The sequence below is a fragment of the Scyliorhinus torazame genome, chromosome 10 (assembly GCF_047496885.1).
Source record: "Scyliorhinus torazame isolate Kashiwa2021f chromosome 10, sScyTor2.1, whole genome shotgun sequence".
Classification (NCBI taxonomy): Eukaryota; Metazoa; Chordata; class Chondrichthyes; order Carcharhiniformes; family Scyliorhinidae; genus Scyliorhinus; species Scyliorhinus torazame.
Window position 1 is genome coordinate 251,542,024 of NC_092716.1, and position 21,530 is coordinate 251,563,553.

Sequence of the window (21,530 nt, forward strand, 5' to 3'; positions counted from 1 at the left end):
CCCCCCCCCCCCCCCCCCCATTCACCAAATTGCTGCCATCTGGGAATTTAGAAAGTTGAAACCTCAAGACTAAATAATTGGAGCATAGATCTAACCAACTCTGATTTAGCTTCCTGGGTCAGGGGTCATTCCAAATGTCTCATGTGCTCCCACTGGGATTCTAGCAGTTTGCCATCATAAGGGCTGAGAAGAGAAAGGCAAAAGGGACTTCAGGAGAAAAATCGCCCCATACACGTCAGAAAAGCTCCCACAGAGTTGCTGCCAAGATCTTCTCGCCCCGCTGAAGGACTTTTGATTCATTCCTGCGGTTTCTACATGACAATTCTGGCGAGCAATGGGATGTTGGGCAGACGGGAGGGAAAACTATCAAATGACCAGGTCCTTTTCTACTATCCTGCTTCTTCACACATCCTTCTCTTGACCTCCCTGTCTCGAGAGACACTGGGTTCACACCAATGGTCACTGATTAGTTTGACAGCATCTGGCTCTGGCGATCATTGGCAACTTGCTCCCAATGCTTGTGGTCCATATCACAGGACGTGGTTTGCAGACATCTTATAAGCAAAAGGTTCTGCTTCTTGTGTTTGCCAAAGCTGGTTATTGTTGAGTTATAGATGGCGTCTCTAATGTAGGCCCACTTGGTCTTTTTGTCCCCAACAAAGTTATTTTGAAGAGCTTGTTCAGGATAACTGAGAAACTCCTGTAACAGCGGTTGATGAGACATTCTGGTAGTTTAGATGCGAGGGCGACTATTTTGTTCGAAAGATGTACCTTTTTTGGTTGGAGTCTAACTTTGCTGCAAACCAGGGAGTGGTTGGTTTCACAGTCTGTGCTGTGGAAGCTACGTGTGATTAGAACACTGCTTACAAAGGCTCTCCTGGTGATGTTGAGGTCTAGCTGGTGGCACAGGCATGATGTTGGATATCTCCATGAAACCTGGCGACAGGGCTTGGTCTTGCCGAGGCTGCGGTAAACACACAACTCCAGCAGTCTCTGTCCGTTCTCGTTCATTCGCCCAATAGCAATTCGCCCGAGGCAGGAAGGCATTGAGTCACGGTCAGCCCTAACCCTGGCGTTAATGTCCTCCAGCAGGAACAGATAATCGGTGTTAGCAATGCCACAGGTGACGTTGTGGAGTTCCTCAAGGAGCTATGGAACTGGTCTTTGACTTCAGGTGAGGAACAGAGAGTTGGGGCATAGATGCTGAGCAGATGTACTGGTTGAGGGGTGGCAGAGAGTTGGATGGACAGTATGCGTTCTGACCTATTTGTGGATGGCAATCATACTGAGCAAGGAGTTCTTGATGCCAAAGCCCATTCCATGCTGTCCTTGCTCTTTGGGTCTCCATCCTGCCAGTAAAAGTGTACTATTGCTCTCTTAGTGATCCACTTGTGGTGAAGCATGTGTCCTGAAGTATTGCAATGGCACCTTAAGTCTATTCAGCTCCATGTTGAAAATGGCGGTGTACCAAGAGTCATCAATCTGTATGAGGTCTTCTGACAGGCCCTGACACAAGATTCTGACATTCCAACTTGCAAAGCAAAGGGCTGGTACCTCCACGGTTTCAGGTGGACGGTAGCTCTCCGTTGCAGCGCGATGATCTCTCTCATCATCGAAAGTAGCCCGTGGCGCCCGTTCTCTACGCCAATCGAGCTGGGATTATAACCCGTAACTCCTGCCTACCATGTTGTTTCTGTTTGTCCCTATGAGACAAGTCTGGAGTGACCTCTCCATCGAGCATGCCTGAGCGGAGTACATGGGGGTTTGGGGCTGCCAAGCATCAGGGGCGGGATTCTCCGCGAACCGGCGGGGAGGGCCACTCCGGCGCCGAGGAGTGGCGTGAACCACTCCAACGTTGGGCCGCCCCAAAGGTGCGGAATCCTCCGCACCTTCAGGGGCTAGGCCAGCGCTGGAATGTTTGGCGCCGCGCCAACCGGCGCTGAAGGGCCTCCGCCGGCCGGCGCATGTTGTTGCATGCGCGGGAGCACCAGCGTGTGCTCGCGTCATCCCAGCGCATGCGCAGGGGGGTTCTTCTCGCCACCGGCCACGGCGGAGGTTGACAGCGGCCGGTGCAGAGGGAAAGAGTGCCCCCACGGCACAGGCCTGCCCGTGGATCGGTGGGCCCCGATCGCGGGCCAGGCCATCGTGAGGGCACCCTCCGGGGCCAGATATCCCTGCGCACCCCCCCCCCCCCCCGAGGACTCTGCAGGCCGCCCGTGGAGCCAGGTGCCGCCGGTAAGGACCTGTTGTGATTTACGCCGGCGGGACCCGCCGAAAATGGGTGGCCACTCGGCCAATCGAGGGCCGGAGAATCGCCGGGGGGCGGGGGGGGGGGGGGGGGGGGGGGGTGCTGCCAGCAGCCGCCGACCAGTGCGCCGCGATTCCCACTCCCGCCAAATCCCCAGCATTGGAAAATTCGGCAGCCGGCGAGGGTGGGATTCACGCCGCCCCCCCCCCGGCGATCCTCCGACCCGGTGGGGGGTCGGAGAATCCTGCCCAGAATCTCCCCTCTCCGCCTTGCAAGTGGGTGTAGTGATATGCATAACCAATTGTCCATGTAATTTTGTTTGACCTCCGACCAGTAGGTGGCAGGCAAGATATACCATGTGACACCGTAACCGAAGAGGAATCTGCAGGCGAAGTCATTGTGGTTAGTTGTATTTGTGATTGTTCCAGTTTGTTGGAATTAGTTTCCAACCCTAAGTTTGTTATACAATAATGAATTTGACTAGTCTAGAACTAGATGTTCTTTTGTACGCCGACTCAATCATTGTCACAGTACTAGAACATAACAGTGGTATCCGGAGGAGTGCATGACGTTTGGCACCAGTTTGACTGCAGGAGCTGACAGTACATGCCGAAAATAACCAGCTTACAGGGCTCCACTCCGGATATTCTGAGAGGGTTTACTCCTTTCGCCTTAGTCCCTCCCAAGACACCCACAAGGCAATGGGGCTCATATCCCTGAGCAGCGGCGCTGACCTGGTTCCGACGGCCGGTGCCAGCAGCGTCTAAGTCTCACGAAGCCAGGAGCAACACTCCCTGAAGGAGCACCATCTCTTCCACCGAAGAGGATCCAGTGTTCTGTAGGCTTCACAGCCACAGTTTCCCATCATCCTTTATGGTTTTGGCCAGGATAGCAACAAACTCTGGTATATTATCATTTTAACTTTTTCTGAGACTCATTCAAAGTCAAAGGGTATTTTTATTGTGGAATCAGTATTTCAGGTGAGCAAACCTGTTTGCATCTGTCTTTAACAGTCGTTGAAATCAACCAGAAGGTTGTTCCAAATGGATCAATACTCCATCACAAAAGAAATTCGGTAATAACATTCTGTGCCATTTACACCTTGAAAACGTTATTGAAACGTTCCAACCAACACACATTGGGATGGACACAAAATACGCTGCCAATTTGCTGCAGGAACATAACTCAAGAACTCCATATTGCGACACGTATGAAACCCTGGTCCCGATAAAGGTTCTATTTTGTATAGAAATACACGGACTATCTAGCACTGAAACAGTTGATTTAGTCCAACCAGTTCATGTCAGCATTTATGCTCCCCTCGTGCCTCCTCCTGTCCATCCTCACTTAACTCCAACAATTTCCATCTCCCTCATATGCTTGCTTGACTTCCCCGAAATTCGGAGAATACCACAGTGCGGAAGGAGGCCATTTTGCCCATTGAGTCTACGCTGACCCTGTGAAAGAGCACTCTACCGAGGCCCACTCCCCCACCCTATCCCCGTAACCCCGCACATTGATCATGCCCAATCCACCTAACCTGCACAACTTTGAAATGGATAGAAGCTCAATCACTCACTGTTGTTGTGAATTCCAGAGGAGTTCTATGCTGAATTTCTTGGAGACTCCTGTATTGATAACTTGCACTGTTGTTCTTCTCCACAAGTTACCGTATACGCCTGCGTCACTTCCATCAAAACATTTCTCAGTTTTAAACACATCAACTAAGCCACCCGTTCCTCATCCATTCATCCTTTCCTGATAGACCTAACCTCACAGTTTGAGTATCATCCTTGTAAATCTTGATCTGCACCCTCTCCACTGCCTCATTACCCTTTTTATAATATGGCAGCCAAAATTGTAACAATACTGCAAGCGTAGCCTAACCAAGCTTTGCTACAAGATTGGATAAACCCCTCCAGAGAATGAGAGGTGAAACATACGATCCTCAGGGGACTTTACAGGGTGCAAACCTGCAGGATGTTTCCTCTGTGGGGGAGACTAGAAATAGGGGACACAGTTTAAGAATAAGGGGTCTCCCGTTTAATCCATAGAACCACGATAGTGCAGAAAGAGGCAATCAGGCCCATCCAGTCTATACCGACCCTCAGAAAGAGCTCCCAACCTAGGCCCACTCCCCCACCCTAACCCCGTACCCCGTAACCCCACCGAACCTGCACATCTTTGGACACTAATGGGCAATTCAGCATGGCAAATCCACCTAACCTGCACATTTTTGGACCATGGGAGGAAACCGGAGCACCCGGAGGAAACCCATTCAGACACAGGGAGAAAGTGCAAAACTCCAAACAGAGTCACCCAAGGCCGGAATCGAACCTGGAACCCTGGCGCATGAGGAGACTTTATTTCTCTCAGAGGGTCGTTGGTCTGTGAAATTTACTTCCCAAGAATGAAGTTGGTCATTGAAGATATTCAAGGTTGAGTTAGAAATTTTTTTTTTGATAAGCGAGAGTTATGGTGGTGGTGGTGGTGGTGGTGGTGGTGGGGGGGGGGGCGCAGAGATGGAGTTCAGCCCAGATCAGCCATGATCTTGGTGATTGGAAGGGCAGGCTCGAAGGGCCAGATGGCCTACTTTTGCTTCTAGGACCGATGTTTTCTACTTTTCAATACTTTCCTTCTCGATAAAGAGCCCTCATTCCTGCTTTGCTTCTGTTGTGGCATTGCAGAGATACATGACAACTTGTGTATTTTTATGCCCAGGTACATTTCCCCAGTCCTAATCCATTTAGATTCTTATTTTCCCCAAATAACATTTGATCTCCTCATTTTTCTTAAAGAGGTTAAATAATTAAAATTCACCTTTGTTGAAATTCTGATTTTAGGTTGGTTCATTACATAGGGCAGCACGGTAGCATTGTGGATAGCACAATTGCTTCACAGCTCCAGGGTCCCAGGTTCGATTCCCGGCTTGGGTCACTGTCTGTGCGGAGTCTGCACATCCTCCCCGTGTGTGCCTGGGTTTCCTCCGGGTGCTCCGGTTTCCTCCCACAGTCAAAAGATGTGCAGGTTAGGTGGATTGGCCATGATAAATTGCCCTTAGCGTCCAAAATTGCCCTTAGTGTTGGGTGGGGTTACTGGGTTATGGGGAGAGGGTGGAGGTGTTGACCTTGGGTAGGGTGCTCTTTCCAAGAGCCGGTGCAGACTCGATGGGCTGAATGGCCTCCTTCTGCACTGTAAATTCTATGATAAATTATGATAACGAGTTGTTGCGGTTTAAAGTGTAAAGTGACATTTTTGTAAATGGATTTTTGGAAATAATATTTTGAGGTGTCAATTATTAATGTTAAACTAACAGGAAACATAGTGGAATGCAAGTTGAGAAAAAGAAGCATTTTGTCCATCTTCCCGATGGAACACATACAATTTGCATTGAAATTTAATCTATCCAGGTAATAACCACTGATGAAATTTCCAAGAAGATAAAACCCTTCAAAGGTTCTTCAATTTCAGAAGCTAATCAAGGATTCCAGGATACCACTCTAACCTAATCATTTGGATTGTGACAAATATTGGACCTGACAAATAAGAGAAGGAAATATTTCACTGGGGTACTGTAATCTCCTGATATTCTGGTGGTGGAACTCTTCAGAAACAATCGAAATGGCTGAGGAAATTGCAGATGAAAATTTCTGTCATCTGAATAGGAGTGCATTTGCAGGCCCAGCACTTCCGATCGCCGGATGCTCGTACCCCGTCGGTATCCCCAGGTTGTGCTGGGGGACTCCACAGACGTCTCCATGCACTGACTACCCAGGAATTACCTGGGAAGTTCCAACGGGCAATATCCTTGCATCTGGAACCCTCCGAAACTCCACGTTAAAGTCAGAAACTTTGGATCGTTTTGACTCATTTAGCAGAATGGTTATCCAGGAAAAATTAGAAAGATTAAAACCAGTTCTAACTCCTGGTTAACTCCACTATTCCCACCCCCCCAAACCTGATTGCCTTCCCCACCGCACCCCCGATTGCCACCCTGACACTCCCCCCCCCCAACTACTCCACCAACTGTCACCCCAACTACCCCCTTGACCACCCTCACCCACGACTAACCTCCCACCCAGACTCACCCTCTTCCCTCACTTACCTTCCACCAGGCAGAAGATACAGAAGTCTCCTAACCTCCTCAACGACTCCCCCTCGGACTTCTCTGTTCTCTGTAAGAACACTATTCAAGATTCCCTATGCAGCTCTTGCTGATGTATTTGCTTTGTTTGGCCCTTGTTCTGCACTGCAACCAATTACTATTTGCTGATGTACCATTTGTCAACGTACTCTGTCGATTATTCTTTTTGTCTATTATGTACGTAATCTGTACATTCCATTGGCCGCAGAAAATTACTTTTCATTGTACTTCGGTACATGCGACAATAAATCAATCAATCAATCAATCAATCACACTTACCATCCCTCCGAAACGTCTCCAAGTGGCTTTGGGATTTTTGAACCTACCAGGAAATGACAGGGAATGCAGTGAAAAGGGGGCAGGGCTTGGCTTCCCTGACAATTCTGCACTGTGACGAAGGACTCCTAGACCAAGTGCGCTCCACAATCCTGAAGGTCTCAGTCAAGAAACATGCAGCTCCGGTGCAAGGTGCATAAATAGGAGCCGTTGGTAATTGCCACTCCTCAGAAGATTCGGCTCTCTGCGTGCCAATGTACAAAACCTGCACTTTATACCTCAAGCTTAAGGTTAGATGGATCATTTGAGAAAACTGGTGATGGTTGCCCCCACCCTTCTGCAAGTTTCTCCAGGTTCAGGTAAGGATCCCATACTCAGGGTTAGTCGGCCACGGACAATGGCAGCGTATTTCGCCATACTACTCTGACGGGCAACTGAGGAGGGAAGCGCAGAACCCCGAGACACGGAGGAACAAGCAGAGGACCTGGCTTTGGGCAGGTCCCTGCTGCACCTCAATGACATTCTGAGACCAACATCTAGTTCATGTGCTGCACTGGATCATTTTCAGAATATAGTAAAGATATTAAAAACGGGATGGGATTGAACATCCGCAGTTCTGATTATCCACAATCTCAGTGGAGAAAACTGGAAGGAACAGCATTGACAACATTTGGAGTGGGCGGGATATTCCGGTCCCACCGCCGTCAATGAGGTTTTCGGTTGTTCGCACTCTCTGCCGTGGGAGAACCCGTGGCCAGGGGCCGCTATCAGCGGGGTGGGAATAGCCCGCCAATGGGAATGGTCAGAACATCCGACTCACTGTTTCTCCAGAGATCTTCTAACAAAGTTACAGCGGATGATTGGAAGAAACGGCGGAGAAATTCAACAACAGAGTCACAGAATTATTACAAGACAGGAGGAGGCCATTCAGTCCGTCGTGCCTGCGCTATGTCTCCAAATGAGCACATGGCTCAGTGCCATTCCCCTGCCTTTTCCCCAATGGGAACTTGGTTAATTTGGTTGCTTCTGTTCAATTCTACACATTTGCTACTCAGGGAGAGAAGACTCCATTGTTCTGACATCAGGCCTTGCACAGGATATTTCAGGAGTTTCTTGGTTCGTATTAAGCAATTAAATTAAACCATATTTTTGCCATTTGCCTCCCCTCCTCTTGCTCGTCTCCTGTAGATTTTAACTCATTGTTGGACCGTCCACCCGGCCCTTGCCCATGTGACCATTTTTCAAATATAATTAATAAAGCCTCATCGACTTCACTCTATTCGTCTCACCGAGTCTTTGTGCGCTACAACCTGGGAACCCACCACTAACACGTTCCTCTCCAAGTCACTCACCACCCTGATTTGGAAATATATTGTCATTCCTTCATGGTCACTGGGTCAAAATCGGGGTATTTGCCCTTTGACTGCACAGTGGGTGTACCTGCACCTCAGGGACTGCATCTGTTCAAGAAGGCAACTCACCATCACTTTTTGAATGACTACCAGGGATGAGCAATAAATGCTCGCCTAGCCAGCAATGCCCACATCCCATAAATGAATAACAAAATAAGCTAAAATAATACACTTCCAAACTGTGTGTTGTGAATTGGATTTTGAACAATACCTTGGCTGAGTTTCCTCTTCCTGGACCGGGTTCGATTCCAGCCCTGGGTGACTGCCTGTGTCGAGTCTGCACGTTCTCCCCCGTGTCTCTGTGGGTTTCCTCCGGGTGCTCCGGTTTCCTCCCACAGTCCGAAGACGTGCAGGTTAGGTGGGTTGGCCATGCTAAATTGTCCCTTAGTGTCCAAAAGGTTAGGTGGGGTTACGGGTTGCAGGGTTCGGGTGGAGGCCTGATCCTAGGTAGGGTGCTCTTTCAGAGGGTAGGAGAAGACTCAATGGGCCGAATGGCCTCCTTCTGCACTGCAGGGATTCTAAGAAAAAACTAAGTCTAATCATTGTACTCTTGATAGAACCACATCATCTGGAAACAAATAACATGCCGGCATTTCAAACCTGGTGGTTTTTGGTCTATATATCTTGCACAAATACCAAGGCATTGGGAGAGATAACTAACTGCAGGTGAACGTTCTATTTGATTTACGTCTACACTTTTAATCCTTTGAAGCAATTTAAATCAATACCGAATGGCTCGTTTCAACAATCCTTATGCCAATCAAAATATGTTCAATGGTATAAACTTCACATTATAAGTGAGAACATTAACCCCCAGTTTAATCTTCAGTACATAAGTATCTTATTCAGAATATGTGCGTGTGACTTGCAGTTGAAGTCCTCGGGTGTGATTCAATGGTACAAATTCTATGTCCGGTTTTGGGCGACTGAGCCAGGTGTTTCTTTGCGGCTGCAATGCTGAGAATCACCCCGCTATTCAACGGCACGTTGATTTTTAATGGCCTTGGGGAGTTTCTCTCCGCCGAGGCCACATGTAAAGTTATAACAAAGAACAAAGTACAAAGAAAAGTACAACACAGGAACAAACCCTTCGACCCTCCAAGCCTACGCCGACCCTGCTGCCCGTCTAAACTGAAATCTTCTACACTTCCGGGGTCTGTATGAGCTGTGAGAACGATACAGAGATGCTTCAATGTGATTTGGATTATATGAGTGGGAAAATAATTGGAAGATCCAAGGCGCGATTCTCTGAAATGGAGACAGAGTGTCAACGCCGTCGAGGTTCACGACAGCGCGAAACGGCCCCTATCTCGACTGATTCAGGGCCCGAAAATGGGCTAGGAGCGGCGCCACGTCATTTACGTGTGCCAGGCCTTGGCGACGCGTAAAGGCACGCCACATACATGACGCGGCCGGCGCCGCATAACTGGTGTCACCCCGCAAGAAGATGTCCGACGGATCTTGCGGGGCTGCGGAAGAAAGGAGGTCCTCCTCCAGAGAGGCCGGCCCGACGATCGGTGGGCACCGATCGCAGGCCAGACCCCATTTGAGCCCCCCCCCCCCCCCCGGTGCAGGATCCCCCCCGCAGGCCGCCCCCCCCCCCAGCGTTCCCGCGCTGTTCCCGCCGGCAGCGACCAGGTGTGGACACCGCCGGGGGGGAACCTGCTGTTTTGGGCAGGCCGCTCGGCCCATCCGGCACTGAGAATCGCGGGGGTACCGGTGAATCGCCATTTTGGCTGTCTCGGGCGATTCACTGGACCGCGCCGCGCAAAACACGATTGTGCCGATCTGGCCGCTTCCGTGAATCGCGGGAGGGCATCGGACCGACGTCGCGGGAAAATGTGGCGACCCAGGCGATTCTCTGAAACGGCGCGGGAGCGGAGAATCGCACCCACAGTATCTGGTGGATAATTGTGAGATTTGGTAGCAAAAACAGGAAGGCAGATTATTATCTGAATGGCTATAGATTGAGAAAGGGGAATATGTAACGAGACCTGGGAGTTCTTGTACAGTCCCTGAAAGTAAGCATGCAGGTGCAGCAGGCGGTAAAGAAGGCAAATGGTATGTTGGCCTTCAGAGCGAGACGGACGTCAGTTAATGATTGCACAATGTTCAGCACCATTCGCGGCATTCCTCAAACAACCCTAAGAAATTGGTCAAACATAGTTTTCCGTTCACAAAGCCATGTTGACCCTGCCTGATTACATTACAATTTTTGAGGTGCCCCGCTATAACTTCCTTAATTATAGCTTCTTGCATTTTCTGTGTGGCAGATGTCGGGCTAACTGACCTGTAGTTTCCTCCTTATAGAGAGGAATAACATTCACTATTTCCCAACCTGTTTGCATTTTCAAGAAACTCGGGAAGTTTTGGAAATTACAACCAATGCGTCTCCCCTCTCTACAGTCACTTCCTAACCGATCCTGGGATGTAGGTCACGTCGGGCACACTTCCTTTCCCACTAATCAATGCACTGTCTCCGAGGCAAGGATATCTTTCCTGCGGTAAGTAGAGGGGGGGGGGGGGGCAGCACGGTGGCGCAATGGTTATCACTGCAGTTTCACGGCGCTGAGATCTCAGGTTTGATCCCAGCTCTGGGTCACTGTTCATTGTTTGCGTGGGTTTCGCCCCCACAACACAAAGATGTGCAAGGTAGGTGGATTGGATGCGCTAAATTGCCCCTTAATTGGAAAAAATGAATTGGGTGCTCTAAATGTTTTTAAAAAAGGTAAGTAGAGGGGCAGCATGGTAGCACAGTGGTTAGCACTGTTGCTTTGCAGCTTCAGGATCCCACGTTCGATTCCCGGCTTGGGTCAATGTCTGCGCGGAGTCTGCACGTTCTCCCCGTGTCTGCGCGGGTTTCCTCCGGGTGCTCCGGTTTCCTCCCACCAGTCCCGAAAGATGTGCCTGTTAGCTGAATTGGACATTCTGAATTCTCCCTCCGTGTACTCGAACAGGCACCAGAATGTGGCAACTGGGGGATTTTCACAGTAACTTCATTGCTGTGTTAATATAAGCCTACTTGTGACGATAAAGATTATTATTCTTACACAGCAAAACTGTGCATACAGCTGAGAAATGGAGAAGGGGAGGAAAACAAATTCTGGCAGCTGGTCCATAGAAGTGGAACCCACAGAGCACGAGAAATTACACGTTGTGTATAAATTTGTTCCCAGTCAAAAAGATTAGTCACTTTGCTGTGAGGAAAGTTTACTAATGTGCCAGGCCATCTGTTTGCATTCTGGAATTAACTATGCCAAATCTCTGACTAATATGCACCCATCTTGTAATGCTCAGCATTGCGACAGCTCGACTGAATAAAGTTGTCTGTTTATAATTGAAATATTTTAACAGTATGGTCCACAGCTAACTCAGAACCAACCTATTTAAACTCTCAAAAGTAATTGCACTGCGAGGCAGTAGAATTAGTGGCAATCATGTTGGATATTTCTAATTTTGACTGATCCAAATTGGTGCCAAATCAGTCCTTTCCCAGCAGTAAGCAACATTATCCGTTCAGACAAGGGATATGCAGCCTCTGAACGTTACTGAGTTTTATTTAAATTGTCTTCCCCATGGGTGCGTGCCATAAGACCATAAGACATAGGACCAGAATTAGGCCACTCGGCCCATCGAGTCTGCTCCGCCATTCAATCATGGCTGATATTTTTCTCATCCCCATTCTCCTGCCTTCTCCCCATAACCCCTGATCCCCTTATTAATCAAGAACCTATCTATCTCTGTCTTAAAGGCACTCAGTGATTTGGCCTCCACAGCCTTCTGCAGCAAAGAGTTCCACAGATTCACCACCCTCTGGCTGAAGAAATTCCTCCTCATCTCTGTCAACTGCTGAGTTCATCGTGCAACAAACATAGCTCATCACAAACTTTTGCAATGTGGTTAAACGAGCTTTAACAGCGACACATGTTTACCTGCATGGATCCATCTGTTTATTTGACTCTCTCTCTCTCTCTCATTCCCTCTTGTTTGTGAGAAAGAGAGAGAGAGATGGTGCAATGTTAACCTCTCCCACCTTGTGGAACACTATCAGGTTTTGTTACACCCCCCACCTGATTTTGCTCTTCACTAAGGTCAAAGAAGTGGTAGTAAAACCCAGCAATGCTGCCAATCTCAGTGAGTTAGATTATCCACAGAGAGGGGAGTCAAAGCGTCACCAGACAGAATTCTGACACCTGCAGGTTTTGTTCTGAAAGAAATGGGGAGGCTTTCATTGAAGTGGCATCGTACAGATAAATAACACACCTATTACAGAACGCACAGTGATATCCCGTACCAGCCTCCCCGAACAGGCGCCGGAATGTGGCGACTAGGGGCTTTTCACAGTAACTTCATTTGAAGCCGACTTGTGACAATAAGCGATTTTCATTCATTTCATTTCATTTCATTTTCATTTTCATATAGTGCAGACAATAAGAACAAAGCACTGTGAAAATTGGTGCAGATTTTTAATCAGGAAATTGAAAAAAATGCTCCTTTGTTCAAATTGAGGTACAAATGAAACAACAGGCAGTTCAGTGCTCCGTATCAGATTTTTAGTTCTGTTTTTGCCCTCAGTATCGAGATACAAATCCTTTGGTCTTTCAGATGAGGTCTCTAGTGTAATGATGTTTTTCCACTGAATGTTTGGTTCGAGGTTCACATTGGGCAGAATTTTACACCCCCGTTCCGGGGGTAGAGGGGGTGGGGGAGGGGGTGTAAAATGCGGCAAGCCGTTCAAAGGTCCATTGACTTCGGAGGGATTGGAGCACCTCACCGGCGGGGTGGGCCGTAAGCCTCTGTCCATAATCACCATTTCTAATCTGCATCCCGGGTGCACCATTGACCAGAAACTGAACTGGACTAGCCATATAAATACTGTGGCTAAAGGGCGGCAGGGTGGCGCACTGGTTGGCACTGCTGTCTCAAGGCACCAAGGACCCGGGTTCGATCCCTGCCCCGGGTCACTGTCTGTGTGGAGTTTGCACATTCTCCCAGTGTTTGCGTGGGTCTCACCCAAAGATGTGCAGGATAGGTGAATTGACCACGCTAAATTGCCCCTTCATTGGAAAAAGATAATTGGGTACTCTAAATTTATTTTTAAAAATAAAATAAATATATACTGTAGTTACCAGGACAGGGCAAAGTCTAGGAATCCCTCGGCGAGTAACTCACCTCCTGGCTCCCCAAAGCCTGTCCACCGTCTACAAGGCACAAGTCAGGAGTGTATTGGAATACTCTCCACTTGCCTGGATGAGTGCAGCTCCAACAACACTCAGGTGGTTCAACATCATCCAGGACAAAGCAGCCCGCTTGATTGCTCCTCCTTCCACAAACATTCAAACCCTCCACCACCGACGAACAGTGGCAGCCGTGTGTACCATCTACAAGGTTCATAGAATCATAGAATTTACAGTACAGAAGGAAGCCATTCGGCCCATTGAGTCCGCACCAGCGCCCGGAAAGAGCACCCCCCCCCCCAAGCCCACACCCCGTCCCCGCAACCCAGCAATCACATCCAACCCTTTTGGACACTAAGGGCAATTCGGCATGGCCAATCCACCTAACTTGCACATCTTTGGACTGTGGGTGGAAACCGGAGAACCGGAGGAAACTCATGCAGACATGGGGTGAACGTGCAGACTCCACACAGACAGTGATCCAAGCCAGGAATCGAACCTGGGACCTTAAGAGCTGTGAAGCAACAATGCAAGCCACTGTGCTACTGTGCCGCCAATGTTTGCTGCAGTAAATAACCAAAGTTCTTTAGGCAGCACCTTCCAAACCTACTACCATCTCGAAGGATAAGACCTCCAGGCACTTGCGGCACCACCACTGGGAGGTTCCCCTCCATTCCACTCACCATCCTGACTTGGAAATATATCGCCGTTCCTTCACTGTCGCTGGGGCAAAATCCTGGAACTCCCTCCCTAACAGCACTGTGGATATACCTACACCTCAGGGACTGCTGCGGTTCAAGAAGTCAGCTCACCACCAACTTCTGAAAAGCAACGAGGGATGGGAAATAAATGGTGGCCTAACCAGCGACGCCCACAACCCATAAATGAATGAACAATCTTGTGATCCAATTTCCGTAACAAAAAGAAGATCTGACTGAATTCATGGTGGTCAGTAAAGGCAAGCAAAGAGTGTTCAAATACTTTGCAAGGGCACTGGTAAACAACAGCAAAATATAGGGGAATGTTATGCGTAGAATCTGTACAGTATATTCACCCCAACGATTCTGCACCAACCCTCCGAAAGAGCACCCTACCTCTCCCATGATATAGTCCCCGTAACCCCACCTAACCTGCACAGTTTTGGACACTGCGAGGCAATATCGCATGACCAATCCACCTAACCTGCACATCTTTGGACTGTGGGAGCAAACCGGAGCACCCGGAGGAAACCCACGCAGACTCGGGGAGAACGTGCAGACTCCGCACAGACAGTCACCTGAGGCTGGAATCGAACCCGGGTCCCTGGTGCTGTGAGGCAGCAGTGCTAACCACTGTGACACCCGATATAAACCCATCCCCCAGTTAAATCACAAAACATCCTGAACAACATTTAACTGGCATCATATATGCAGCCGACAAACACAATGTAGAACTATAGACTTGTTATGGCACAGGGCAGTCATTTGGTCTGTTGTGTTTTGCCAGCTTTTTGCCAGAGCAATGCACCCAGTGCCTTTTTCCTATGAGACAACTTTAAGAAACTTTCTTGTCTTCATTGTTAAATCCCTTCCTGATCCAATGGTTTATTCATCACTCCTACATGTAATTATTCAGCTGGTGTTTGTTTCACAGTGGCACATAGCATGTTGGCTCAAGATGTAAGACACATCCAGCTCAGATTAACTCTTTCTCCAAGATGTTTTCATTTGGCAATGGTGTGGAGAAAGCTGCACATGAAGCAACCCACCATGACATGTTTCTCCGCAGCCCCGTGCCGGAATTGCGTTTGGCGCGGGGGAGGAGAATCGACGTTCCCGACCGAATCGCGCCCGGCGCTGGCTCCGCCGATTCTCCGGGCCCCGGAGAATCACTCGTCCGTGAATCACACCACGCGGCCGGGGGGCCATTGCCAGAGGCCCTCCCAACGATACTCCGCTCCCAACCGGCCGAGTTCCCGACGGCGTGCTTCTAACTACGTCTGGCCGGTCGGGACTCTCGCGCAGCGGCTACGTACTCAGTCCGCAGCCGCCCTGGTGGGGGGCAGGGTGATCCAGCACCGGGGGAGGTGGGGGGGGGGGGGATTATGGGCGAGCGGGGCAGCAATCGGGCCTGTCCGATGAAGGGGCATGGAGCCGATCAGGGGGACCTTGTTTTTTCGTGATGTCACTGGAGGCCGCCACCATGCGCATGCGCGGACTCGGAACCGGAAGTGCGGGGGCCCGTATCCGCAGCCAAAGCTGCGAGTGAATTGCTCTTTATTTTTTGCAGGAAACTGGGGAGTGGAATGCCAGCGTTTTTATGCCGGCCTGGGGACATAGCCCCATTTTTGGAGAATCCAGCCCGTGGTTAAATTAAATTCAATAATGGTTTGGCACCATAAATATAGCCACAAAACTTACTGCATTGCTGTCAGGGTGGCATGCTAGCACAGTGGGTAACACAATGGTTGCTTCACAGCTCCACGGACCCGGGTTCGATTCCCGGCTTGGGTCACTGTCGGTGCGGAATCTGCACGTTCTCCCCGTGTCTGCGTGGGTTTCCTCCGGGTGCTCCGGTTTCTCCCCACAAGTCCCGAAAGACGTGCCGTTGGGTGAATTGGACATTCTGAATTCTCCCTCAGTGTATTCGAACAGACGCCGGAGTGTGACGACAAGGGGATTGTCACAGTAACTGCATTGCAGTTACGTAAGCCTACTTGTGACAGCAAGAAAGATTACTAAAAAAAAAACTGTCTCATTATTCCTCTTATGGGAAGGAACCTTCATACATACAGGGTAAGTCCAGTTTTGCTACGTGGTGAATTCTTAATGACTTCTTAAGAACCTTCGCAAGCCAGTTAGTTATGACAATCATTACAAAACTTAGTGTACAAAGGAAACCAAATGGAATATCAGCAAAGATCCTGAGATAGTTTAAGGACAAAAGTAAGCCAATATCAGCCCAGTTTAGAGTCCTTCTCACTAATATCTGGAGGCATTGTTATATCTAACATTCCAAACTCCTCCATTGCTGCCAATGGAGAAGTTCTGACCATTAAACGTGGGACATGTTTTACTGCAATGTTGCACGAGGAATCTAGCAAAAGAAACAAAGAACATCAATATTCCCTGAGCACTCCTCCATATCTTTATCATCTGCTCCAGCCCTACAACCGTCCTTGATGTCTGAGCTCCTTGAATTCTGGTATTTAGAACATCCCCAATTTTAACTACCCACCGTCGGCGGCTGCATAGGTTTTACGCTGTAGGATATCCTCTGTCGACCTCTGCACCACATAGGGTCACCATTCCCAGGCCAAGCTTTTGTTCATCTGATCTAATACCTGCCTATGTGACTTTGCATCAGATTTTAATTTATAGTACTCCTATGAAGTGTTGTGGGAGTTGTAGTTGTATCACATAAGAGGGGCTGGTTTAGCACAGTGGGCTAAACAGCTGGCTTGTATTGCAGAATAAGGCCAGCAGCGCAGGTTCAATTCCCGTACCGGCCTCCCCGAACAGGCGCCGGAATGTAGTGATTAGGGCTTTTCACAGTAACTTAATTGATGCCTACTTGTGACAATAAGAGACTATTATTATTACATAATTCCAAGCTACGTTTGATCGGATGCCTCTAATGGGGTGGTTTACTTGGGAGAACATAGACTTTATAATTAATATTATCAATAGCAATTGATTATTCTGGCTGCTTTCTAAAAATGGAAGCTTTTTAATTGAATTATTAATGTTAAATGTTGATCCACTGCAAACTTAGCTTGCCGATCCAATTAAGTATAATGAACTAAAGGAGGCAAAGAAGCCCATCTCCTCTGGTGGGATGAAGTGGTTTCTTCCCTCCGATCAATCATTTCAAAACAACAAAATCTACCAATTGCTCTGGTCACCGTGAGGTCTGGATCACTTACCTTCCTGTTGGCCTGGTGAAATGGAAGTTGGGAGTTGTTTTTAGTTGATAGCATTCCATTCTCCGTGGTTCTGGGAGGGTTGATGCTCAGAAAGGGAGGTTGGTTTTTCAGAACTCCAGATACACAGAGCCTTGCCACCTCCTTCAAAGCCTTCAGCTGGGCCTCCTGAGACAATGACACACTGATTAGATCCCAGCCAACCATTAAATTAAGACCCTTTCCAGCTTCCGCTGTCGATCGAGGGAACGGTTACTGAGCCAACTCTTTAACTATCTGTTGAACGTATTGCTTTTTTCCATGCCCAAAAGCAGCTCCTGTGTACCTGTAATCAAAGCAAAATACTGCAGTTGAAATAAAAACAGAAAATGCTGTAAAAACCCAGCAGCTTGGCCATATGGATTCAAAACGTCTTTCTCCACAGATGCTGCCTGACCTGCTGAGTTTATCCAGCATTTTTACTATTTTTATTCCTGTGTTTCTGTATTAAAATCCCGGCAGAGCAGAAGGAGGCCATTCGGCCCATCGAGTCCGCACCGACCTTCCGAAAGAACACCCTACCTGGGCCTAATCCCCCCGCCCTATCCCCGTAACCCTACCGATACCTTTGGACACCAGGGGGCACATTAGCACGACCAATCCACCTAACCTGCACATCTTTGGAAACCAGAGCACCCAGATGAAACCCACGCAGGCACGGGGAGAGTGTGCAGGCTCCATACAGTCATCTAAAGCCAGAATTGAACCCGGGTCCCTGGCGCTGTGAGGTAGCAGTGCTAACCACTGTGCCACCGTGCCGCACTGTGCCTGAGAGTGTTTAAAGCAGGCTACTGATGATTCAAATAGAGCAAAACAAAAATGATGAGCTCGCAGTGAATGACGTAGCCCAGGAACTCTGAGATTTTGGGACAGCATGTTTCAGGGCTGCAGGAGTGGATGGGAAGGAATCCAGGCCTAAATTGCTTCCTGTGAGCTTTCCGCCTCTTCCCACCTGAATAATGAAATTCCACATGTGGGTTGAGACACTGCCTTCACCCTCAAATATCGAACGCCACTTTTCAAAACGTGTCAGCTGGGATGTAGGGCGTCTCCAAGAATCTTTCCAGTTCCACCTCGAATATGAGTAGGGGTAAGATCTGTGGCAGGAAACAGTGCTCCAAGGGAGCTCAGCAGTGGGTTGGAAAGGTGGTTCTGTCAGACAAGGATGTGGTATACTTTCTGACAGCTGTTGGACTGGGGTAACGGGGAAAAAACACACAAATTACTGTTCAAACCAGCTCAAAAGGATAACTAAACTGTCTGTCTCTTGCCTGATCAAAAATAAGCGGCAGAAACACTTAAATCGAAGTATGACTAAGTTTCAGGTGAACTTAGTGAGGCACGATCAATTGAACAAAGACTAGAGTTGGATACAACTGAGGCTTTATTGCTCTAAAATGTGTGGCCTCCCACAGCAGCTGGCGAAATGGCTGCTGAATGGAGGACACGCATATTTATACTCCGCCTACTGGGTGGAGCCAGCAGACAGGGACTACCGGCGAACCTGTAGTATAGGTCCTACCTTACATCACCTAATACAGGTGCAACAGTGGTTTACCACATTCACCCCCTGTTAAAATTGAGTCCGGCGGGGGTGGTGGAGAACTATATACAGCAATGGATTTATATTTACAGTATTTGAGCAGAACAAAATGTATTTTGCAGTCCGGCGGACCAGTTAGAAGTTTAACCGGTCCGGTGCCTTGATGTTCCGCTGGGAGCGACGTAGTGGTGGCAGCGATGCCGATGCTGGCCCGATGTTCGGTGACTCCGGGAGGGTGCCGAAATCCTCTTCATCCACGGGCGTGGGCAGGGGAAGGACGGATGGTCCTGGTGGGGTTAATGCTGGGAGCGCCAGGGGAGGGGAGGGTGGAACCGGGCCGGAGAGGTGTGTGTGTGGGTAACCTGCTGGTGCCAGGTCCCTGAGGGAGACAGTATCCTGGCGGCCGTCGGGGTATGCCACGTAGGCATACTGGGGGTTTGCATGGCGCAATTGCACCCTCTCCACCAACGGGTCCACCTTGTGGAGTCGGACGTGCCTACGGAGCAGGACTGGTCCTGGAGCTGCGAGCCAAGTCGGGAGCGACACCCCGGCTGTGGACTTCCTGGGGAAGGCAAAAAGACGTTCATGGGGTGTGTTGTTGGACGGCCCTTCATACCGTCCCGTTCTCCCTCTCTACCTGCCCGTTTCCCCGGGTTTTATAGCTGGTCGTCCTGCTGGAGGCGATACTTCTGCTGAGCAGGAACTGGAGCAGCTCATCGCTCATGAATGAGGATCCCCTGTCACTGTGGATGTAGGCGGGGAAACCGAACAGAGCGAAGATGGTGTTTAGGGCTTTGATGACGGTGGCAGACGTCATATCGGGGTATGGGATGGCGAAGGGGAATCTGGAGTACTCATCGACCACACTGAGAATATACATGTTTCAGTCGGTGGATGGGCGGGGCCCTTTGAAATCCACGCTGAGGCTTTCAAAGGGACGGGAGGCCTTCACCAGGTGCGCACGGTCCCCCCGGTAAAAGTGTGGCTTGCACTCCGCTCAGACCTGGCAGTCCCTGGTGATTGTCCGTACTTCCTCGACGGAGTAGGGCAGATTGCGAGCCTTGACGAAATGGTAGAACCGTGTGACTCCCGGGTGACAAAGGCTGTCGTGCAGGGCCCGGAGTTGGTCTACTTGTGCGCTGGCACATGTACCTTGGGATAGGGCATCTGGGGGCTCGTTGAGTTTGCCGGGGCAATACAAAATCTCGTAATTATCGGTGGAGAGCTCGATCCTCCACCGCAAGCTTTATCGTTTTTGACCTTGCCCCGCTGTGTGTTATTGAACATGAAGGCTACCGACCGTTGGTCAGTGAGGTGGGTGAATCTCCTGCCGGCCAGGTAATGCTTCCAATGCCCCACAGCGTCAGCAATAACTTGGGCCTCTTTTTCGACGGATGAGTGCCGAATTTCTGAGGCATGAAGTGTGCGGGAGAAGAATGTCAGGGGTCTGCCTGCCTGATTGAGGGTGGCGGCTAGGGCGACGTCCGATGCGTCGCTCTCTACTTGAAAGGGCAGTGATTCGTCCACTGCGCGCATCCCGGCCTTGCCGGTATCGGCTCTGATATGGGCGAAGGCCTGTTGTGCCTCGGCCGCCAGGGGAAAGTGTGTGGACTGTATGAGTGGGCGGGCCTTGTCCGCATAGTTTGGGACCCACTGGGCGTAGTATGAGAAGAACCCCAGGCAGCATTTGAGGGCCTTGGGGCAGTGGGGAAGGGGGAGGTCCATGAGGGGACGCATGCGGTCGGGATCGGGCCCCAGAACTCCGTTCTGGACCACATAGCCAAGTATGGCTAAGCGGGTCGTGCTAAACACGCACTTCTCCTTATTGTAGGTGAGGTTGAGGAGAGTGGCCGTGTGGAGAAATTTGGCAAGGTTGGCATCGTGGTCCTGCTGGTCATGGCCGCAGATGGTGACATTGTCTAGGTACGGGAAGGTGGCCCGCATACCGGTCGACCATTCAGTCCATCTCACTTTGGAAGACCGAGACCCCGTTAGTGACGCCGAAGGGAACCCTGAGGAAGTGATAGAGATGACCGTCCGCCTCGAAAGCAGTGTATGGACGGTCCGATCTATGTCCCCCTGTAACTTGTAACACCCTTCCGCACTGTCCACAACTCCACTGACTTTAGTGTCATCTGCAAATTTACTCACCCATCTTTCCACGCCCTCGTCCAGGTCATTTATAAAAATGACAAACAGCAGTGGCCCCAAAACAGATCCTTGTGGTACACCACTAGTAACCGGACTCCAGTCTGAACATTTCCCATCAACCACCACCCTTTGTCTTCTTCCAGCTAGCCAATTTCTGATCCAAACTGCTAAATCACCCTGAATCCCATGCCTCCGTATTTTCTGCAATAGCCTACCGTGGGGAACCTTATCAAACGCTTTACTGAAATCCATATACACCACATCAACTGCTTTACCCTCATCCACCTGTTTGGTCACCTTCTCAAAGAACTCAATAAGGTTTGTGAAGCACGACCTACCCTTCACAAAACCGTGTTGACTATCTCTAATCAAATTATTCCTTTCCAGATGATTATACATCCTGTCTCTTAGAAACCTTTCCAAGATTTTGCCCACAACAGAAGTAAAGCTCACTGGTCTATCGTTACCGAGGTTGTCTCTACTCCCCTTCTTGAACAAGGGGACAACATTTGCTATCCTCCAGTCTTCTGCCACTACTCCTGTAGACAAAGATAACTTAAAGATCAAAGCCAAAGGCTCAGCAATCTCCTCCCTAGATTCCCAGAGAATCCTAGGATAAATCCCATCTGGCCCAGGGGA

General features: G+C 49.5%; 1 protein-coding gene across 7 annotated transcripts in view; it reads right to left on the reverse strand.

Moving 5' to 3' along the window:
• LOC140384715 (leucine zipper protein 2-like) overlaps positions 1-21,530 on the reverse strand; it is a 440,867-nt gene that overhangs the window by 76,247 nt on the left and 343,090 nt on the right. For 4 of the 7 annotated variants that reach the window (XM_072466665.1, XM_072466664.1, XM_072466668.1 and 1 more), the window contains one exon: positions 17,162-17,326. The exons of the other annotated variants lie outside the window; for them this stretch is intronic. In XM_072466665.1, the coding sequence (XP_072322766.1) occupies positions 17,162-17,326 (165 nt within the window). The remainder of the gene's footprint in view (positions 1-17,161; positions 17,327-21,530) is intronic. 7 annotated transcript variants of the gene reach the window in all.